Here is a 19,096-nt window from a genome sequence, read left to right as displayed (position 1 = left end):
TTATTTTCTAAGGAGATAAAGCTCTCAGAAGTGGTTTAACAGTTTAGTTCCTTCTGCAAACAGATTCTAAATGTTCCCTTTATGCTAGCATTTATTCACCTGCACTTGGCGAACAACATTAGCCAGCCTCTTGGTGCACGGATCTTCGTGTTTGATGGCTTCGTGGATTTCACCATCCGCAATTATACCAAGTATCCTGGGAAGGTTGGAATTGTTGGGACCGAGGACAACTGGGTTATTGCTGTTACAAAAGATACATTGCACAGGAATTAATGTTTATTTAAAATAATGTAAACACTTTACACATAAGTGAAGTGATTTTGAATTATCTTTTTCTAAAGCTGCTTATTTAAGTTTAAGTTTCACACAAAGCTGAAATGCACAGCTTTGTTGCCTGCTTACAGCATGTTCTGTTAATATTTAACCTGATTCTTTACTCAGCCTAAACTTTATCAGGAAGAAGTTCTGAACTTTACAGAATGGCTGAGTTCCATGCAGATGGAACTGTAAATAGAGTGACAGAAATACCCTGCCTAAAATGACTTATTCCTCTCTCTGTGCCTCCCAGGACATTGCGTTACTGGCGTCAGGAGCTGGTAACTTCAGCTCTCTGCCAGCACTCTCCATGACACAGCAAGCAAGCAGTTCTGCTCCCTGTTTCCCAGCCAAAAGCTGGAGTGGAGGAGTATTAGCAATCAGGAATCTGTGTGGAGCACATGATCTACTTCCAGCCCTGCCACCTACCAGTGCTGGAATGCAGAGGCTGTGAATGTAGGGCTGACAGAGCTCCAGAGACGCAGGTAGCCAGGCTGAGCCACCTGCACACAGAGTTGGGTACAGAAGTGTGCTGGTACTGCAATTCTCAATTTCCATGTTCCTGTTTACATACACACCTGGCAGCACTATTATGGTGTCTCTACACAATTGTTCTATAATCGGTCTAGGGACCTCAGCTGCCATTTTGAGACTCTGCCTTCATAAAGCACCCAGAGATACAAGGTATTCACAAAATAGAAAAGACTGTAAGAAATCTAAGTTACTTCCTTTATGTTTTTCTCCTAAGATGTAATACAGTGCCAGCCAGAATGTGTTTACTACGTAACACCTCAGAGGCTACATTCTTTCACTCATTTATGAAGTGCACTACACTGGAATAACTGTTTATTTTTTTTTCTCCATTTACCTACAGGAGGGAGAACAAATCCAAAGAGTAAACTGTGGGATAAGATGCTTTCAATAATAACTGAAATAATTATTGAGGAAGATAGCACTGTACAATAAAATTTTCCATATTATTTCTCTACTTTATACTTCACTTTGTTGGAAAGCAAAAAGGTGCAAAATGACTTAAAAGAAGGCTGCAAGAGCATGTGTGCTGCTTTTAAGAGAAAAGATCTGAACAGTTACTGCTCCCAATATGTAAGCAGAGTATCAAAAACTTTTCCTGAAATCTTCTGTACAAGTTTTCTGCAGATCCTTTTCCATTATGGACATAGAAAGCAGCTAGGATTTTTTTTTCACCCATTCAGACACTATTTAGGACAAGAACAGTAACTGTTAAAAAAGCAATAGCCTCAAGGAAGGCTCAGATCTGACATTTCAAATTATCTTCTCTAAACCATACGTAGATTAACCTCATAGTTTCTCAGTTTTGGAAAAAAGAGTACAAGGAAAGAGCACACAAACATGCTTACTTTCTGCTCTAGTGTGAAGACTTTGCCTTACCTCTCAAGTAAGTCACACAGATAATTGAAAGTATGAACAGCTTCTTCTTTGTCTTCATGAAGTGGAAGCCATGATAACCAGTGTGGAAGGACTTCTTCAACATTTATACAGTCAGGCTTGAACTTCATTATCTTTCCTATTGCTGAAATGCAGTTTTCTGTTGCATTGACATTCTCTTTGGCTTTGGCATCTGGTGACTGAATGACTCTTACCAGCAATGGAAGCGCCTCTAATTGTAAAAAACACAAAAATAAAGTTTAATGCACAATTATGCTATAATTTATTAATATCACAAATTCTACTTGAGACCACTGTATGTATTAAAACCAGGATTTTTTGTGTTCCAAGCACTAAAATCCTGTCATTCCAATGTTCCACTGCTTCTAGGTTCTTCTCTGCTCAATAATTACCATCTGAAAACCAAACAGATAAATAAAGCTCTGCAAGGAAACAGAAGAAAACAACTGCTCCAAAAGTTTGAATTTGCTTTAGAAGTTCAGAAAAAAATAATTTTCCCATGTCTCTCAATTGGAGTGATGCAATACAAAACACACAAGACACTACAGATAGCAAGCATTATCTGTTTAGTCAAATATGCTCTATAAACACAGGAGGAGGAAAAGCACTGCCACAGTGACATTCACTGTGAATGTCACTCATTCATTCAATATGAGCTACAGTGCACATCCTCAGTGTATGCCTGCTGTGCATCTATTACCAGTGGACACATCTGTATATAAAAACATGTATGGATGTACACATACGCACCTCCCACCACTAAAAGGTGCCCTGGGAAAACCCCATAGGAGTAATCTCACCTGGTGAATCAACTTGGCCTAGTTTAGATCATAAAAATCAAGGAAAGGAAATGTCTGTCAGTGGAGGAAAAATGCCAGTTTTCTTCCCAGGTTAATAGCAATTATATTTTTTTAACAGTCACGTGGGTAACTACACGCACACTTCTAAATGAACATTAATGTTCATTTAGTAGCATTTTTAGCTACTAGTGTCCATGCAGACTTCCAAGCACACTACATGCAAGCAGGAACAATTGTCCTTGTGTTCTTCTGCTAAAAAAAAAACCTAAAGCTGTGAAATTCTCTATCAGCACAGTAAGCAGGTTGTGGAATTGTACAGAAAGCACACTTCAAAATAACTAATTACTGAGGAAGAGTAAGATCGCACACTTCTGAATTTTGATGAGTAAGTAGAAGCTTTGCAGTTAAAGAATATACAATCACACTTTCTATATTAAGTCTACCACATTAGATTTTTGAAGAATTAAGCAGCTATGGAAAAACTGTTAAACATTACAGAACTACAGAACAGCAGACTCATTCGCTGATATATCAAATGCAGGATGATGATGCTGGACTATTCTCCAAAGCAGAGTTTGTTGCAGAGAGGTCTACAATGTCCAGGACAACTGAGCCTAAATTTTGTACCTCAGGTTTTCATGGCTGCTGAAGCTAAATCTCATCTCATATGTATTTCACTCACTAATGGATGACTCTGTAGGTATGTGTGTCCTTGCAACTGTAAAATTAGGAGGGCATCAAAATGAATCAGCCTTATTTTCTCCCTACAGCCTACTAGATGAGTTTTCATCTTGTCTATAAAACAGATCCATTCTCACAATAAATACCGTGTTAGATAAACCTTAAAAAAGCCTTTTGACAATAGAAGACCCATCTTCTATAATGTTAAGCTTTTTTCCAAGGACTGACTGCTCTGACATCTGGCACCACCCAGTTTTGAGGCCACTGATGTGATTTAGGAAGAAATCCATGCAGTTGATGAGATACAATTTTCACAGAGAACTGCTGATTATATTCTTCCACCAACGTAACAGGAGCAACCTTGCCAGTTGCATAAACTGTAACCTTGTATCCCCATTTAGAAAGTGACTTGATTTGCTGCAGATTTTCCTTCCATCTTATTTCTTTGCTCTTTATGAAACCTAGTTTTAGTGACGTTTATTTCATCAGTGTAGCTCACATGGCATTTACAAGTTCTTGCTATATTCGTGGAATTTTTTAACTGACTGCCAAAAATGCTTATATCAATACCTCTGATTTTTCTGAAGAGTATTTACATACTTTTCAAACGTGCAAAAGAACAATATGCCAGTGCTATATATCAACCAGTAAAGAAAATAAAGCTCACAAACATGAAGTTTGTCAGAGATATGGCAAAATCTGTGGGTAGATAATGTCTAATGTCATGGATTTACTTTGTTTCTAATCACAGCATATATTCATCTATTAAAATAAATCACAAAGTTTGTTCATGTATGCACAGTAGGATTTAGAATACTTTTGAGGTGTCTGCTGATAAGCTGTATGCTGTAAAGCTGAAAGTTTATTTTATCTAAAATTCAACTTAAGGAGAAGCCAAGTGTCTGGGCATAATCAAGGATTATTTGTCCAAATACAAAGAGAAGGTTCAAAGATATTATGAAGTTTAAGTAGGGTAAGATAAAGTATAACTAATGAAAAATAAAATGAGACTTCAACAGATGCTAAAAAGCTCAAAAAATTTCAAAATCAGAACGGTCTAGACAATTCTAAATATTCATGCGCTTAATGATTCATTGCAAGGCTTCCCACACTGCTTTTAGTCTTCTTTTTAAAAAGACATCATATCTTGATCGTTATCATGTAAGAGTTACATTTACATTAAAAATGAAAATTACAATCCTGGTTGATGTAGGCAAGATTTGTGTTAATCCATATTAGATGATTCTTATTTTCTTACATCATCTAATTCAGCTTTCATTTAATATTCAAGAAAAATACATATTTTTAATATATACTTAAAGGAGGGTTTTTTTTAAGAAAAGGAAAACCTTTGATAATGGGTGCTATTTAGTGTGCAAAATTAACTTTGGTGAGAGTGGCAAGAAGAGTGCATGCAGACAATAACTTCTTTAAATTTAAGATGGATTTGAAGTTTCAAAGAAATTTGAAACATTAAGAAAGGAGACAGTATTTCTGAAAAGTACTATCACACTCATTTCACATCTTACTTGACAGAAATCAGGCTCCTTTTTATATAATCAGAAAGCAGAGAGCCACATAAGTTGCATTCTAGGCTATTCCTTAATATAGGTCTCTTGTGTAGTTTTTCCAGACAACCAAAGGCTTTTGCATTAATGTGTAACCACATCAGTATTAGCAGAAAGCATTTGAGACAGCTGTGTATCAAAAACACGGGTTTTGTGAAATATTTGCATGCCAGATCATATTTTAAAAAAGAATATGTAAATCAAGTTTGCTAAGCAGTCAGTGCTGGAACAGAAATGCTACTAAGCAGAACAACAACAAAAGCCTGAGGAACGCAGGTACTTTATCAATCCATTGCCAGTCTAGGACACAAGTAATAGTGGCAATCTATTTCCCTTCCAAGGCGAAGAGCCCTCACCAGCCACCAGGTGAGCCGTTTTCAGTTGTTCCCCAAGCCCTACGCTCCGTACCTGGGCACACGGGCCGGTAGCTGTCCCCGCCGAACTGTGCCATGACTCCCACGCCGTAGGCAGCCGCCTGCCGAACCTCGGGGCTGCTGTCGCACACCGACTCCAGCATGGGCCGCAGGAAGTACTCGGCGTACTTGAACGAGGCGGGGCTGCAGTGCTCCACCACATCGTCAAAAATGCACAGCCCCCACTGCCGGTCTGGCCACGGCCGATGCGGACACTGCGGCACAAACAGCCGACAGCTGAGACACCTTGACATTACCGTACACCCAATGAGCACATCAACAACAATCACAGCAACAGTGGTCTAATACTTTTGTTAAAACCTTCATGGATTGAATTCAATCCCAAAACCACATAATTTGTGGTAGTGATCATTCCAGCAATACCGTGAACATAACAAAATCCAGGTGTCTATCTTTGCACCTCTATTTCACACTCCATTACGTATATCAGTCTCAATTTTTTCCCACGAGTCTGCAACACTTTTTTGTCCCGCCTCTTGAAATCCATTTTTGAGATACTGGACAGTCTCAAGGAAATTCAATTTCTCAAAACAGTTGCATGTGTCAATGATCCTGGGTCTTGCAACACAGATTTTAAGTAGCACAGCAGTGACCCTGCTCAAAAAGCATAGGGTAACAACTTCATCCTTGATCTAAAATAAACCTTCTATTTTGTAAAACAGTAATTGCTACATTCTATCTATCAAGTTCTCTAAGACTTCAGTACGGAAGACAAATTAATGCATCAGAAAAAATAACTAAATTTAAATTAAAGCAAAACAAGGTACTTACAATTAGACTGACAATTAGTGGAAGTAACCTTTCAAACCATGGCAGTACCTTCTCCTTGTAAGTACTGAATATTGAGTGCAAAATGTCCGATACTTTAGTCAAAATATAAACATCACTGTCATCCTGAAAAGAAAAGGATACAATTCACATGAAGACTAACAATCTTTAACCAAGTGGAACTCACATGAAGTGCTAAGATGTCTAAGCTAATGGAATAAAGTTGGTGGCTTTATTTCTGTAAAACCTTTTTTAAAATTTCTCCGATTTTTAATTATTTTGTCTAATAAATGATAAAATAACAAAATGGTTTGGGTTGGAAGGCATCTTAAATATCATCTAGTTCCAAAGCCTCTGCTATGGGCAGGGACACACTCCACTAGTCAGGGACACTTCCCACTAGACCAGGTTGCTCAGAGCTCCAACCTGGCCCTGATCATTCCCAAGAATGGGGCATCCACATCTTTCTCTAGGCAACATGTTCCAGTGTCTCAGGGGACATCACTTGTTACTGTCATGTGGATACTGAGGCACCGAATGCAACTTTTTTAACACGGCCATCCAGTCAATTCCTTATCTGCTGAATTCATCAAATACGGATCTCCTCAGATTAGTGACAAGTGGGACCCTCTTAAAGGCCTTACAGAAGTCAAGACAGGTGACATCAGTTGTTCTTCCTTAATCCATCAATACAGTCACTCCATCACAGAACCCACTAAATTAATCAGGCATGATTTGCATTTTGGAAGCTGTATCAGCTGTGTCTAATCACCTCCCTGTCTTTCACAGCTGCCAGGAAAATGTGTTCAGTGATTGTACTGAGCACAGAGAGAGACAGACTGGTAGATCCAGGAGTCCCCCGTTTCACCCTTCTTAAAAATCTAAGTGGATTGCTAGAACTCAGTTGGCTAGGACTTGCAGGTTTATTTCAAGGACAGAAAAATCAGATCAAGACAAAACTGTCTTGTGCAAGTTTACTGCTTCAATGGGTTCCCTTTACAGAAGGTAAAAGGCCATTTCCCTCTTCTGTACCTTACAGATACCATAAGAAGCTTTTATGGAAAAGTAAATGGATAACTGGACTTGTGATAAAGATTGTGGCAAAAATACAACAAATACTGTTCTCCTCCTCTTGTTGTTTAAATTAATTTTTCAGCTTGCCCTTGTTAATACATCAAACTGGTCAAATAAAGAGCTTTACCTCGGAACTATAAATTCAGCTTATATATACAGGTGAGGATTATTCCCTGGACACACTTATGCTGGAAAACACTTAACTTTCTTTCACAGCAACTTCTGTTGTACTCAGTATGGTCCCTTTAACCAGTTTATACTTGAACAGGCAGGGAATAGTACAGCTAATTTCTGGTCCCTAGTGACCTTCACCTTTCTCACCTTCTGGTGACAAACTAGTAACTATTTCTTGTGGAACAGGCAGCTTCCCACAACCAGACATTTAAACCCTTCCTAGTGAGCCAATTTCTCCGTCGCCAAGGCACAACTCAAGCAGGACCCCTGGAACATGCACACAATGACATTAAGAGGTAGAGAACTGCTGCAGCACACCACAAGGTCCACCTAGCCCAGTGCTGCCTGTTGACCAATAGTTGGTAACAGAAGCTTGGGGAAGAGAATGTTACTCTTGCTTGGTGTATGTCTTCTGCTCTCTACCACATCAGCAGTTTAGTAGTTGCTAAACTGAGGGCTGGATCTGAAACTACTGTTTGAAAAACTTCTGTGACTTCTGGGCTTCTTATATTTCTGTTACCTTGAGGTAAGGGCTACATAAACATACTCTGAGACCAAAGGTGTATATATATCCAAACATTACTCATTTGTTAATTCTCTTCATATAGCAAGTGACGTCCTCACCCCGTCCCTTCTTTCACAGGGTAATGCAGTTAAGTCTTTCTCCAGAATTTACAGAAAAATCAGCCAACATTAGAACATTTTTAAAAATGCCTTGCAACTCTGTTGCAGAATAGGGACTCAGCTTTTGTGAAACTGCCACCTGCTTGCATTTTCCTTCAGTGAAGTGACACATAGGAAATAAAAGGGTCCTGGAGACAACCAAAATCTATCCTCTTGGATAGATTCTGGCCTAATTCTAAAAGGTCTAAAAAGAGGCTCAAGAACCGCACTGTTATTTAGGACAGTATTTACTGTGTGTGAGCCCTGGAGTCTGCATACAGGTTAAACTCATGTGATCAAGCTTCATACTTGTATTGTGAAGCAAAACAGTCTCTTAAATTTACTAAGCATCCTTTGTCTCATGTTATAAGCAGCAGTCATCCATTATTGCTCTTTCTCTCCATACTAATAATGATTTCATAAAATTATTGTCTCTCTTCTACAATCACCTCCACTTTAAACTATTAATGCAATTTGGTACCTTAGTGTATAAGTAGTTAAGTAGCCACTTTGGTATTCCCTCATACACAAACACATGATGGCAGCTCTTTATCCTGCTGTCCTTTTCTGATACTGTTTTTGGGCTATTCTTTTTGAGACAGGCTCCTGACATGACACACCAGATGTCTTGGGACCAGAGGTATAGAGGCCCAAGGTTAAGAGCCACCCAGCTTGTAAGGCTCAAAGGAAATGCAAGGCAGCAAGGCTAGACCCAAGGGACGACCTCATTGCAGTCTACAGCTTCCTCACTGGGGGAAGAGGAGGGGCAGGCACTGATCTCTTCTCTGTGGTGACAGTGACAGGACCAAAGGAATGGCCTCAAGTTGTGTCAGGAAAGGTTTTCCCAGGGAAGTGGTCACAGCACCAGCCTGACAGCTCACAAAGTATTTGGATAATGCTCTCAGGCACATGATTCTTGGGATGCCTTGTGCAGGGGCAGGAGATGGAGTCGATGATCCTCGTGGACCCCTTCCAACTCAGTGTATTCTGTAATTAAATAGTCTGCTGCCAAATCTGTATCAGCGTTAATGTCATCCAAGAATTGTTTGGGCAGATTAAGAAAATAAACTATACCCTGAACTTCTTACTTCAGCATATCAGACAAGGAAACCTTTCATATTTTCTAATTCACAAATGTAGTGTGACCCATTTCTTACTGAAAGTTTTGAAGGACTATGGTAACAAGATTCTTCTATGAAGAAATAACTCTAAGGATGCACTATGCCCCAAACGAGTAGAAAGCATATTTGTGCAATATTTCCATCCAGGTGCTTGATGAGTAGAAAACCTCTTCAAACTAACTTACTTCATCTTGTAATGACTCTTCAACTTGTTCATCATAGTCTTCATCTTGTCTTTTTACTAAATTAAAAAAAATAACATTAAATCACTATCTTTCTATAACTACATAAGAAGCCTGTGAAAGGGAAAAATTATGCAGAAGGAAATTTAGAAAACAGAAAACAGCTGAAGATGCAACAGGAATTTTCCATTTTCAAGAAGCTTCAAAAAATCTTTACAGAAAAGGATGAAGTACAGGACAGCTCAGTTTATGAATGTGTAAAAATGCACATGAAATAGAAACAAACACACCAGCTTCTCCACAAAGACAAGAAAAGTGCTTAGAAATGAGAAACTATTGCTTTGAGAAAACTGCCAAGACTTCAGATGAAAAAACCCATGGAAATGATAACACCATGGATGTGCACTGTCATTCAAGTAAATCTGTTCATTAACTTTTGATTAAATTACAGTATTGCTGAAAATGATGCCATTTTCATCCTCCAAGAGCTTACAAATACAACTCATGGATTCTATTAGTTCACAGTCCAATTACTCCACATAAATATACAAATCAATGAAATCTAAAAAGTTTTTTTTCCCTGTGTTCAGAAATAATTAGAAGTTCTGCTTGAAGGAACAGCCACAACATAGGTTTTGTGTTAACCTACCCTGTCTTAATTCTTGATTTTTAAAGTGCTCTTCTAGTTTTTCTTTCAGTATTCCTCCAAGTTCTTCAAAGTGTTCGTTGTTAAGGCATCCATCTCCCATTACCTCAATGCACTTGTGAAATAAAACAACCATTTTTTCAGCTTGAAAATTTAACATGAGCAGTTTTAACAAAATCTAAGCACACAAAGAATATTAATACATGCTCTGGATCACTAGTAGGAATAATATTAGAACAGTCATACTGTAATAAATGCTCAAATTATACAAGTAAAGCATAGTAGCACTGTACATTCCATATCCATAATTTGGATGATTAAAATGAAAAAAAATTGGTAATTGTCTTAGGTTAATACTTTGGTATTCTTGCAAAAGAAAATAGAACTTTTTCCATCAGCTATAACAACCTTTATTGTCACAACAAATTTCCTGTAGAGGAAACCTTGCGTTTATTCAAGCCATTTAAAGGAACACTGAACATGTCTGTTCTTATTTCAAAAAGCTACAAACAGCAATGCCATGAAATTTCTAAGAACACTACCTTTGCAAAAGAATGCATTATTTCTGAGAGGACATCAGACTCTGGCTCTGTCCCAATGGCTTTGATGAGAGCATCACACATGAAGTGCCACATCTGCGTGAGGTACTCCGGCCCACGAACCCTGGCACATTCCAGAAGGAGGGGCATCGACTCTGCTGCTGCCACTCGGACACGTGCCATTATTAAGGAAATACAGCAATCAACACCAACAGAGTGCTCAGAATTTAAGAGCCCACCACCATAACAAAGTTCTTAGTTTTCTACCTGAAACTCATTTCATTACAATGCATGCATTTGATTTCTTAATTAGATATAGATTAAATCATAGGAAAATTATGCTGTCTGCTATTTAGAAGTGACTTCAAGCCTGTTTCAGGCCATGACAGAAAAGCTGTTCAAGTTCTCTTCTGCTCTGTTACACTAACATCACTTTTTCTACTGACTGGTTATTTAAAAAGAAGCTAGGGGGAAAGGTAGGAATACATTGCCTAAAATAGGATGTATAAACCAACATTCTCTGCTACACTCAGAGCATATTCTTAACCATTTCTGCTATAAAGTCACAGACTATTTTAACACTAACACTTTCAATTCATTTAAGAAAACAGCAAGCACAATTTTGATTCTAGGTTTCCGTTTTCACAGTGGAATTTGTTAATAGGATATCATCATGGAAATAGAACTTCAACAATGGAACCATCAGCTTTACAACTTGCTCTGTGTATTCCACAAATCCTTCTTTTAGCTCTTTTGCATAGCAAACCTGAAAAATAGAGCACAGATATGCCTCTTTTAAGGGAAAATACTTATATTTTTCAACTATGTAAAGATGAGAGGGAGATTGTTGTAAAAGTGCAACTTTTTTTAGTTTATATTAAAAAACCTTTTAATATTCCATTTACCTTCCCCCTCAGTTATGGTAATCTGAGAAACCCTGATAGCAGCATGAGTTCTCACTCTTAGGGCATGGATGTGATTTTCAAACCAAATTCCAAAACAGCAATATTTCCAAAAAAGTACTACTTTTTAACATATCCAACTTCTTAAGTTTTCCTAATAAAGGAAAACCATCTGTTCATTTTAAAAATTTTAAGCTCCTAACTAAACAAACTATTTTTAATTGAGTAAACCACACACAACCAAATGTCCTGTAATCGAAACTACGCACTATCACCCAAAAAACTCTTTCATGTGAGACAAAAACACAGTGCTTTGGTTACAGACTTTGGCTTCAGACTTGATTGACCAGAAACACAGATCACCAAAACTGTTTTATTACTCACCAGCATTTGGCATGCAGTTGCTTTTTCTTCAAGACCTGCAGTTTTAATTCCAAAACTCTGCTGATCGCCTATGTTTACAAATTCCCAACCATCATCATCACTCATATTCTCCATATCTTGTGCTGTTATACAGAGGGGAGGAAAAATAATCTAAAAGTGCTACAAAATCATTCATTTCAGTATACTTTTCAAGCAAAACATCATCTTAAACCTACTGTCTAAAAGAGCTACTTCAGGTTTAATGGATGCAGTCTTCATTAAAGGTCCCATGACAACAGGGAGGTACTGCTGAAATTCCTTTCCAAGAATTTTACACATTCTGGCCCATGCAGAGATCATGTAAGAAATCTAGAAAAGAGAAGGCAGAATTTTCATGTCTCACATTTTATTTTAATGCATACATAAAAGGAAAGCATAAGAGAAATACATTACACAATAGGACTTCTGAAAAGAATTTGCCAGCAGTCCTTAAAGCTTATTTCAAAGAGAAGTAATTCAACATGCAATCCACATAAAAATGCATCTTTAAAAAGCCATCCCAAGTCTAACAACACCTTGGCAGCACCTCTGATCAAAGTTGCTATTAAGATTCCTGATTGCATTGCAACTGCTTGTTCTAAAAAATAATATTTTTCTGAAATATGTCCCAGATTTAAACAATACTACCAAGCCACATTCCTGAGAATGGTAAAATAGAGAAAAAAAGTAAGAAAGGGTACAGTACTATGTTTCCAGAGGAGTATTTGTTTTCAAATATACAAGTTAAAATAGCTCTCTGTTCATTAGAACAGCTGCTTAACAAGTCTTGTTGATCTATTTATAAGAAGGTGACAGCAAGCTCAAATTTCTTCTGCAAATATAGGTCCTGGAAGTCTCATTTCCTAACCACGCTTCTGTGAAAGATTCTAGGGCCATCTCAGTGTCAAGTTTTGTAAGACAGGCTGGACAATTAGCCTGAAGGGCCAGGGAGGGGGCAGAAACATCACGTACACAAAAAACGTTTTTAATACCAATGAGCTACAAAGACACGATTTTAACATACCTGTGGATCATCATCTTCTAGATCACTGAAGTCTGTCTGTGTCTTCAATAATAGCTGCATTACATCTGATGCATCCTGCATAAACTAGATACAGCAAACAACTACGTTTTTAAAGGCAAATTAAGATGCTATCTCTTAGACTTAAATGTTCACTTAAATTAAACTTTTTCAGGCATCCACATGCAAAATTATACCGAGTTTCTTTTGAACTGCATAAATTTTGCTCTTGACACTGCCTAAACAAGATACTATGTCATTTCTCTTAAAGCAAAAAAAACTCTCAAAGGAAGACAAATTTCTTGCTTTCAACATTTTTCAGTGTGACAAGAATTACTTAAGCAACAGTAAGATTCTATTGCAAATTTGTGAACCTAAGCAGCAACAGTCACCTCAGAAACAGAAAGACAAGCACAGAAATCAGCAACAGTATAGCTGTATGTTTAGCAAGTGATTATATTAATTTAGTGCTAATACCACAAAAAACAAAGGCATTTAAAAATATATTTAGACCATTATGTAAAATCTAAACTTACCTTTTCTTTGCCAACAGCAAGACCAATTAGACTGATGCATTCAATAGTCTTTCCTCGTAGAAGTCTTAATTCCTTCTGAACAGCATTTTCAACAATGTGTTTTAAGGAGGGCATAAACAAATCATAATAGGGAACAAACTTCTCCTCCACTGTATCTGCAACTGATGCAATTGAAGTCACAACTTGCTCCAAAACGAGCTTAGTGCCTTTCTGTATCAACTTGGAAAGAGGAAGAATAAAGTGTTATTCTTTAAAGTGTTAAAGCACACATTTTACTTAAAAGCATGCCAAATGTAAAAATCTGCTCTTGCACATATGCTAATTCTCGCCAGTTTAGACCAACATCAGCAGATATGTATCCTGGCTCATTTCTGAGGTCTTAGTTCAGCTATACTTATTCTGTCTATGTAACAAGGTTACCCTCTATCAAACAACTTGTTCAGTGTATTATACCTCTTGTAATTTTATCACCATAATGGAATGAAGATGCTTCACTAGATTATCCAAATATGGAATAAGCAGTGACTTGGGACAATCTTCGGTGAAGTTTATGAGTGCTGCAGCTGCATGGGCTTGAACACGCTGGCTGCCTTGATCCTCCATGGTTTGTAGAAGAGCTCCTATCACCTGAGAAAAAAATGCTCCTTTTCAGACAACAAGTTTCTGAAGGGGACACAATTCTACCACTTTTTTTTCCCTACTACTCTACTACTTGCCTTCTCATGAAATTTCTTTTGAAACCCAGGTGCAAAGTCAGTTGCCATTTGTCCAACAGCGTTACAAGCGGCGTATCTTACTCTGGGATGCTGAAAAAGTATTTCCCTCAAACAGTTAACAAGCAGTTGTGAGAGCAGAAGTGAAAACATTTTGAAATAATTACTAGAGCTATACTCACAGGATCCTGAAGGAATAGCAAAACGAAATTAACGATTTCATTTAAAATTCCCTCCATCTGTTGATGGCAACCTTCTCCGATGGCAGAGAGTGCCATCAAGCCAGCATGCCTGTACTTCCAGTCAGCTACAGAAGAGTGAAAATGAACTGTTATTCATTTTGGAAACCAACAAGAACCACAAAGATGGATCACCTTTTCTTTGCAGGGGCTGCCGGACACAGGAGGAGGCAGAGTGAAGAACAGGAGATGGAAGGGAAGTTAATGCATCTACTTGATTTGCTAAATACTTTTCCATTTTTCTCATACATACTTCCAGAGATGCACAAAAAATTGAGTGTCTAATCCAGGCCAAATCCAGACCTAGAAAAAAGAATTCTTAACTGCTGATACAAGTACATACATAGTACTAATACCTGGGAACTACATTTTAATTAAATGAGCTGACCAGGCAAACATCAGGACAGTATTTTTAATATTTTCATTTCCCTCTTACCCATCTTTTTTCTGTTTTAGTATCATTGGAAGAGCCCATATCTTCTCCAAGGAAAAGGTCTAATGACTCAAACAACATCTGAATTTAAAACAAATAAATGATTGGTACTAAACTTTTCAGCAGTTTCTCAAGGCTGTAAGAAGAATAACATTCCACTAATGATGTAAACTTTCCCCACATCCAAGTCATGTTAGCTTATTCTCAGGTTAGCGGGTATTGTTGAAGTGAATCTTTCATGCCCCTCTCTCTTTTTTATTGAGCAACACGTGAAAAACTCCAATTTCTTTTATTTCTTTTTTACAAAAATCTTTCTCTTCGCTAGAAATCACTGGGATTACAGAAGAGAAAGCCAAAGGAATAAACAGGTTTACCACATGACCTACGGGAAAGGCACGTTAAAGAACTTATCTCCCAAAACAGCGCAATATTTCATTATTGCTAGTAACATATTACATTCCTGGAATGAAGAACATCACAATTCAGAGCAGTAGAATCCTGACACTCAAACTTCTGCCTGACCAGGATGCGATCAAGTATCATCTTGACAGAAGGTACAACAGAAAAGCTTCTTTTGTGCTGTTTCAGTTCATTAGATGCTCCTAGTTAAGCCTACACCTTGTGACTCCCACTGCATTACTGTTAGCATGTATTCCAAACTTGAAATTAATGAATCTACAAAATGAAACACAATCTTCTTTGCACCATCTGGCCAACCAATTGAAACTCCAAAGTCTTAAATTATTATTTCAATAAATATTTGTAAGAAAGAGGGGATAGGAGAAGGAAAAGTTTGACTTTTGAGAGTCAATGTTTTAATCAAAGTGTCTTCATCTTTCCTCCCAAGTCCCTACCAGTGAGAGCTTCCAATCCAAACAACATCTTTTGCATTTCCCTTCTCCAAATAGTATTAATGGTTATGGACAGCTCTGACCCACAAGAAAACAAGCATCAGGCATGAACTGCATGATCTCCCCTTCACAGGAGTTAGGTCTTTCAGGATTAGACTCCACACTTCTCTGAATGCACTACAAAATTATCCAGTTGCTAGACTAGAAGCTACCAACATTGGGTCAGGTTAGCTCCTTTCATTAATAAAACTTCCTTTATAAAAAACCCCCTTTATTCCAAACAGATTTTGTAAGTGTTCCCACACAGGTGTTACCTTGAGTAGCCCTCTGTTCCATACCCAAAATGCTAACAGCCTTTTCTGGACTGGGTTTTAAACCACAAAGGCAGAAGTAGTACCCAGAACTTCTGCATTATCTTCTACTCCAAAGGCTCAAAGCACAGGTCAAGTGAAAGCACATGAAAGCAATGCACAGTATTTTTTTGAATCACTGGCTGAGCAGACTTTACAGGTATTTTAAGAGGAAAAGAAGCATACAAAACCACTGATAAGAATATACAGAAACACCTCATTAAACAAGTATTAAAATCAACATACCAAAAAGACAGACAGCCTACCAATGGACTTCTGTCCATCAAATTCCAGGGGGGAAGAAAACTACGACTTTTCCCCTCTGAACTGTAATGTATTAGAATTTCAATTAAATACAGCACTACTGAAGATGCAAAACCACCGAGCTACAGAAAAACACGTGGCACTTTAGACAAACTTAAGGGTCTGTTTAGGGATTTAGAGAGAGTATTTTGAAAAAGAAAAACTCCAAGTCTTCCCGTGTTTTACGTAACTCCCAGTGTTTTAAAAAAACCTGTATATATTTTTTATGACATCTCTGCTCAGCTGTCCATGTACCAGAAAAAGATGATGTAATGCACTCTACGCAAGTTTAAGAAATTGGTCTAAGAAAGGGTATAAACTTTCAAGTTCACAGCATTTACAGTTTTTGCTGCTGAGATCAAAAGTGGAAATGTATAATAATGTATCAAGTAGCTAAACATGAAGACTTAAGAGGTATTAAAGTTCCTGCGAAGGACAGAACTGTTAAAAAATATTAGAAGAATATGCAGTTACTTACGATTCTGAAGCATTTGCATAATATGTTCTTTAATCATAGGCAAAACAAGTTTCCCTCCAAGGCCACAGGCCATCCTGTCCAGCGCACTCTCACCAGCCACTGCATTGCTAAATATCGATTACACAAATATCAGTGGTTTGATATCTGCAATAAAACAAGCAGTCCAACAGAGTGCTCTTCCCTGCAGTTCTAGTCTTCAAACTTTTGCCATCTTAAAACATCAGCCTCTTTAAGTAAATAAACGATACCCAAATGTAAAAACACACGCATCAGTCACAAAATAGTTATTTACTATTCACTGGAACATTTGTTATCTGCAGGCCACTGATTAAGTCTACTACCAAAGAAACTTGAGTGTTACTAGCACTAGATCCAAAGGTACAGATTGAATTACACAGAAGTTACACACACCTAGAAAGCTGAAACTAAATTTGCAATGAATGAAGCAATAATATTACCCATTGCCTTTTTATCATGAGAACATAAACCAGTTCAGACTCGCTATGATTCAGGTGAATCAGCAGAATTCAAACTTTGGCACACAAGAGACCTTTCTTGTGTGGCTGTACTCAGTAGCATGGTCTCTTGACAATGACTCAGGCAGAAAACATCTAATCCAGGTGAGGAATTTGTGACCCATGGCCAGTTACAGAACTTAAAATAGCCCAACATTATCTGTGCAAAATGATTTGTCCCACCCAATGGAATTACTCCCCACAAAAACCAAGAAAGTTTCCAGGACACAGATAACTACTATTACTACACTGCCAGTCATACCCAGACTGTAACTCAAGGTTATTACAGTCCATCCTAGACACCCACGACGAAGAAAAAACCAAGTAATGGTTCAGAAAGGGATCAATCTCCCTCTTCTTTAAAGTTTCAGTCAGCTGGGTCAGAAATAGGTCTTCAAATTACTATGCTTGAATCCCCAAGTCTCAGTAAAACCACAAATAATCAAGAAATGCACATGCGGTGAACAAAGGTGATTGTGAAAAGATATTGACAGCATTGTATTTGTTCCTCAGATTACTCATGTTCAAATAAACAGACACATCACCATGTGATCATGGGCACACAGAGCTAAACCGCAGCAAACTCACTGAAGTTAATAGCAGCTTTCATCTGAAATTCCACTCCTTGAGCTTTCTTCCCACCATTAATTCACACATACAGTTTCAAGAAATAAAGACAGTTTATCTCACAAAAATGACCACATATCTCCCCTCTAATGTTTGCAAGGCTTTTGCCAAGAAAAGAGGAAGTCGGTTTAATCTTTTCCTCCTTTAGAATTTCACTCCTTTATGAAGTTGGAACAACAAAAAACTGGAAATGCTAAAGTATTCCCTGCTGCTTTTGTGTGGGCTGACTCACATCCCCCTTTAATCAGATCTGAACACACCCTAACTAGGGCGCAGCCTGACGATCATTAGCGTGTTCCTGGGACTGCACAAAAATTTCAGTCTTCTTATGAAACCACAAACTCTCAAGCACCAGGAGACGTCAGCATGCACATCATCCACTGAGCTCTGCACAAAGGTGAGTTTCAATGGTGGGAAGCACATAGCAGCACTAGGAGTGACCCTGCTAAAAGAAGAACTGCCCTCACACACAAGATCACCAGAGACCAGCTCATGTCCAGTAGTTTGTGTCTAAGCCTCAAGCTCTCCTAGTACTTCTAGGGCCAAAGGAGCTCCTTAGGGCTAAGGTTGTCAAGCATAACTTGTTTTCTGATCTGTGCTCACTCTACTTGTGACTTCTAACAAAGAAAAGGAAAATTTTCATTACAAAATCCATAGTCAGCTAAGTTGTATTGAGAAGAACAAAGTTACTCTGCTGACAATAAAGAGAGAATGGCATGCCTCAAGTGCATGATTCAGCATACTTACTAAGCTGCCTAAAGCATGCCATCTGAATAAATTTCCACACCCTGAGCGGCTTGATAAGGATATGAACTTGAATATTCTATTCCCCCTTGAAATTTTATTGACTGAAAAGATTCAAATACTTAACAAACCTGAATGTAGTGGTGGTATCTGACACCTGTATAGCAAAATTTCAGCACTGAGGAAACAGGCTAAAAGGGTATGGTCTACTATGTGAAGGAGAGAAAAAAGGACAGTTCACTTTCAATTTCATAATCAAAGTGAACTAAAAAGATTATTTCAAGTAAGGCAAAGATTAAACAGATTATTCCATAAATTCCTATGCATCAGTTCTACAGGTGCCTTTACATGCCTGCCATCTGCTAGAAGTTGCTTTACAGCTCAGGGTAAATGAATATCTCTTCTATTGTCTATTTTCCTGGGAAGATCTCTAAGTGTTCTGAGATAAATTGTCTCAAAACACTAATTACATCTAAGTCTGGATGAGCCAAGTATGTCAAACATTTGTCTAGACTGGTAAACGAACATCCATGTCTTTATGTAAGTGTGGAGACAGTTACCTCCTACACCTATTTCTGCTTTCGTCCAC

At 38.0% G+C, this 19,096-nt stretch overlaps 1 protein-coding gene across 1 annotated transcript in view; it reads right to left on the bottom strand.

Annotated features, from left to right (window-relative positions):
* IPO5 (importin 5) overlaps positions 1-19,096 on the bottom strand; it is a 44,932-nt gene that overhangs the window by 5,234 nt on the left and 20,602 nt on the right. Inside the window, exons 10-25 of the mRNA XM_063392334.1 lie at positions 16,622-16,728; positions 14,150-14,274; positions 13,971-14,060; positions 13,708-13,881; positions 13,255-13,473; positions 12,722-12,805; positions 11,895-12,027; positions 11,680-11,801; positions 11,063-11,159; positions 10,397-10,569; positions 9,858-9,969; positions 9,212-9,267; positions 5,998-6,120; positions 5,201-5,420; positions 1,726-1,954; positions 100-241 (exon numbers count right to left, since the gene is read on the bottom strand). Of these exons, the coding sequence (XP_063248404.1) occupies positions 100-241; positions 1,726-1,954; positions 5,201-5,420; positions 5,998-6,120; positions 9,212-9,267; positions 9,858-9,969; positions 10,397-10,569; positions 11,063-11,159; positions 11,680-11,801; positions 11,895-12,027; positions 12,722-12,805; positions 13,255-13,473; positions 13,708-13,881; positions 13,971-14,060; positions 14,150-14,274; positions 16,622-16,728 (2,206 nt within the window). The remainder of the gene's footprint in view (positions 1-99; positions 242-1,725; positions 1,955-5,200; positions 5,421-5,997; positions 6,121-9,211; positions 9,268-9,857; positions 9,970-10,396; positions 10,570-11,062; positions 11,160-11,679; positions 11,802-11,894; positions 12,028-12,721; positions 12,806-13,254; positions 13,474-13,707; positions 13,882-13,970; positions 14,061-14,149; positions 14,275-16,621; positions 16,729-19,096) is intronic.

Source organism: Prinia subflava, chromosome 3 (genome assembly GCF_021018805.1).
Source record: "Prinia subflava isolate CZ2003 ecotype Zambia chromosome 3, Cam_Psub_1.2, whole genome shotgun sequence".
In the NCBI taxonomy this organism is placed as follows: domain Eukaryota; kingdom Metazoa; phylum Chordata; class Aves; order Passeriformes; family Cisticolidae; genus Prinia; species Prinia subflava.
Note: the sequence above shows the minus strand (reverse complement) of the source record. Positions and strands in the feature narration are given on the sequence as shown.